The following is a 3,909-nucleotide window of genomic DNA, read 5'->3' as shown; positions in this document are numbered from 1 at the left end:
GATCGCCTGTAACCCAGCCCGGCAGCCTAACGCAAGACCACGTAGGCGCTAACAAGTAGCGGCACATGCCTTAGTGTAGCAGATTGCCTGACTTGAAGAGGTGGTCGCTTCCACCCCACCAGCTCTGGCAAGCCTTCACTCAGCTTTACAAAGCAAAAATGACAATAAAGCCCAAAGCAGAACATAGAGCCTGCACGTGTTTCTCTTTTCAACAAAGACACCCGAGTTCTGACATTCCCACCCCCAGTTTTAGGGTTTGGGTGCTGCATGCTCCAGGGAGCTGGGGAAGTGGCCGCCAGTATTCGGCAAACACTGGGCTGCCTCCCTTGAGAAGGGAAGGAGCAAAAAAAAAAAAAAGGCTGTGCTGGCCAGGAAGCTCAGCAGCAGATGGGTGGTCCATCCCAGCATGCTGAAAGGAAAAGGTCCTGGGAACAAGGAATGTTGGGATTTCGGTCAGAAAACTGACTTTTTGAGATAAGAGCGTGACCAACACATACAAACAATCCAAAGGGAGTTCCCCCTAGCTGGCTTAGGACAATACACACAGCATTCTCACACTAGGGGCATCCAATCTAAGACAAATCCTTGCCATGTAAAAAACAGGTTATTGTGAGCACAGTAGAAGAGGCGAAGGCTACACGTGGGCTGGACTGGCCACACTTCAGAGCAGAAGTCTGTCCTCTGTCTCCCTGCTCTCTCCCCAGGGGAGAGGCACGGCGCGGCGCAGCCCCGGTCTGCCCACAGACATACCTTCCCCGCTGTGCGTTACTCAAAGAGCGTCTTTTCACTTTGCTTTTGCAGAAGCAAATGTTCCAGGAACGAAGCGGCCGAATGCTCCAGGCTTTTTCGCCCCGGCAGAGCCCAAACAGCAGTCCTACGCGAGGCCGCTCTCCATCCCGCTCTCCATCTCCACCCTGGGTCTTCAATAAAGCCTCCCCTCCCTCTTCTCCAAAAGCTGCCTCTGCCTCCCTCAGCAGCATGAGTGAGGGAGATGAGGATGAAAAGTAAAACAAAGATCTATTTTTTTAACCATGAGACAGAAGAACAAGCTACGAACTCAACCACTGGATGGGGAGAAGCGTGAGGAACATCAGGGGTATCTCTGACAGCAGGGAACGTGCTCTGGGAGAAGATTTCGAAAATGGCCCGGAGCACAGCGAGGGAGATCTCAGGAAGAGCTTATCCCATCCCCACCTTCTGGCGGTGCCTGGAGGCCCAGCCAGCAGTGCTTGCCAGAGACGGTACCGGGGACTGACAGAAAAACATACACCTTTGTGCAAGTTCCTGTCCATGCGTTGCTGCTTACGGCTGCTGTGGCCAGGCCAGGCTGGTGGGGAGCTCTGCACCAGGTGGGGCTGGCAGGAGGGGCCCGCTCGGCTCCCGATCCGGACCCAGCACACAGTGACGGCTGTGGCCTGCGGATGGAGAATATGCAGTTGTACTGGATCCTGCTAACCTTGAGCTCTTCTGGCACGTGAAGGAATGGCATTGCTGCAGCAAATACATTCAGAAATGGGAAATAAAATTTTACCTTTTTTTTTTTTTGAATGAAATCTGCCCCAGAGCCCAAACCATGCCAGCGAAATGGAGAGTTCTCCAGTTGAGTTGGCAGAAATCCATTTAATATACTCAAGCTATTGAATGCTGCTTGTTGACCAAGCCTCTGTACGGGGCGTATGTAAAGAGTGAGGCTGTATTTGCTTTATCAAATCGCTCTCCGTGTTCCCAGTGCCTGAACAGCGACCTGATAACTTCTGTTTTGCTCCCCTGACTTTGCACTTTGGAGGCAAGAAAGTCAATGAGAAGACAGCCCTAGCTGGAATGTGTTGTTGTAGGAAATAGAGAGTTTGAAGACGTTGGTGATTTTTACTGGTGAATTCTAGAACACACATGTGGGATGCCAAGGTCTGGGGACGTGGCCTCCTAGGAAACCCTGCTGCTCCCAGCTACGAATCACCAAAGGACGAGCACAGGAGCGCTGCTGTCCTCACATGCTACTCATCAGCTGGTTAAACAAATTTCCCAAACTCTAAACAAGACGTGTTCACAGACACTCTGCTCCCGCAGGGGTCCTGAGGCGGTTCCTGTACCCTAATGTGGACAAAAAGCTGGAAAAAAAACAATGGAAACCTTTTAAACAGGATTAGGCATGGGGATTTTCTTTCTCCGTCCATGACCCCCGCACAGCCCTAAGCAGAACCACAGAAAGGGTAGCGGGAGTGAAGCTTCCCCCTCCCCTCGATGAACTACCTGATCTCCTTCCAGCTTGGCAAAGCCAGAGCTGCTGCCGTACGGCTCCACCGTTCGGTCCTTCAGTCGGCACCTGGTGAGGTGGCTGCAGACCTGCAGGATTTCTGAGCATGGGGGACCCCCAGCCCCCAAGGGCTGCCCTGCCCCACAGCTCAGAAACCCGGCGGAAACACCCAGCCCACATCACTGCGGCAGGGCTGTGAAGCAACGATGCGCTTTTGTCCCAAGGTTTGCCTGGCAAAGCCTGCCTCAGTGCACGGGCACGTTGGTGGCTCTCCATCCCAGTGCCAGGTTTGGTGCCAGGCCAGCAAGGTAAAGGCTGCCGCTGCCTGCCTCCCCCACCAGCAGCCGGGCAGGCACAGGCCTCAGGCCACTGTGCCACTGCTGCCTGGAGCTGCAAACCCATGTGGACACACAGCCCGCTGCGGGCATTTGCTGGTTCTCTGCACAGGCAGCACAGGAAACACTGGGAGAGGGAAGGCTCTGAGCCTTCCTCTTGGGAAAGAGCTGAAGGAACAAGACACCCGGGTGCCTGAGCACACGGGCTGGTAGTACCTGCTGGCAGCTGTCCCCCCCCAGGCTACCACCCTTACCTCACTGGGTGACCTAGTAAGCAAACTCCCATTGCTCCTTCCCTACCAGGTGCTTTACCAGGCAGGGAAATTACAGACCCTTGTACCAGGCACCAAATAGACTCCACGCTCTGTTCATTCCCTACAGGTGTCATCCATTCCCCACTACGGGGTAACGGATTTTTGTTTGGGAACACTTTGCCAGACACTTCTCCAACTACCACAAAACTGAGCACATCATACCTTGGGGCATGCTTTGTCCTCTGGAGTCAAGCTAGTTCCTTCTTCACAGAGCTGCAAAAAGATGAGCAGGGAACAGGGTGAACTACCGCTTTCACTAGAAAGTGTGAGGGGAGAGCCACAGCTAGTCCAGCTGCCGCCAGCTGTGCACCCGATGGCACGGTGCAATTAAGACCTTTCTCAGCCTTAGGCAACCTGTTACTGTAATTTCATACCTGGGTTGCACTCGTTAGTTTTTCTGATCCTTTGCAAGTCTTAAGTCTTCCCATCACAAACCACTCCTCCACCGCGGGAACCGTCTGCTCTCTACTGGTGCTGTTCATACGACGAGCCATGTCCAAATGCAATGGAGGTGGGCAGGTTTTTGTTCTTGGCTTTTAATGTTTGGTTTTTTTGTTTAAATTTCATAGCACTTAGTGTTCGGCAGCCCTCGTTCAGTGGTTTGAGTGGAAGACAGCACCACAACTTGTAAATAGGAACTGGAGAAAAACTCGCCAGTGACCTCTTAACAGAAGGTGTTTCTCGGAGTCACAGGTGGCTATCCAGCGACAAAGCCATACACTGTACCAGACATCCTTTCACATTTAGGATATCAATAAGCTGAAGCCTTTGCCCCGCTGGTACAGACACAAATACCCATGTGCTGTCTCCAGCAAACCAGAACCTCATTGCCTCTGGACACGTAGAGGGCAATTTTGCACTTCTGAGTCATGGTTGGGTTTTATTTTTCATGAGCGTTGCTTTAATTCAGTCCTATTTATTAGCCAAGCTCCACGGGAAAAATAAACAGCGTACAACAGATACTGCTGCCTCTCACCTTCATTTATAGCACCTTTGGACACATAAA

The 3,909-nt window shown here is 52.4% G+C and overlaps 1 protein-coding gene across 2 annotated transcripts in view; it reads left to right on the top strand.

Moving 5' to 3' along the window:
• PCYT1B (phosphate cytidylyltransferase 1B, choline) overlaps nt 1–1,008 on the top strand; it is a 30,241-nt gene extending 29,233 nt beyond the window's left edge. For both annotated transcript variants that reach the window (XM_054217848.1, XM_054217777.1), the window contains exon 8: nt 802–1,008. In XM_054217848.1, the coding sequence (XP_054073823.1) occupies nt 802–1,008 (207 nt within the window). The remainder of the gene's footprint in view (nt 1–801) is intronic.
• Nucleotides 1,009–3,909: the final 2,901 nt, after the last annotated feature.

The sequence above is a fragment of the Rissa tridactyla genome, chromosome 1, assembly GCF_028500815.1.
Source record: "Rissa tridactyla isolate bRisTri1 chromosome 1, bRisTri1.patW.cur.20221130, whole genome shotgun sequence".
NCBI lineage: Eukaryota > Metazoa > Chordata > Aves > Charadriiformes > Laridae > Rissa > Rissa tridactyla.
Note: the sequence above shows the minus strand (reverse complement) of the source record. Positions and strands in the feature narration are given on the sequence as shown.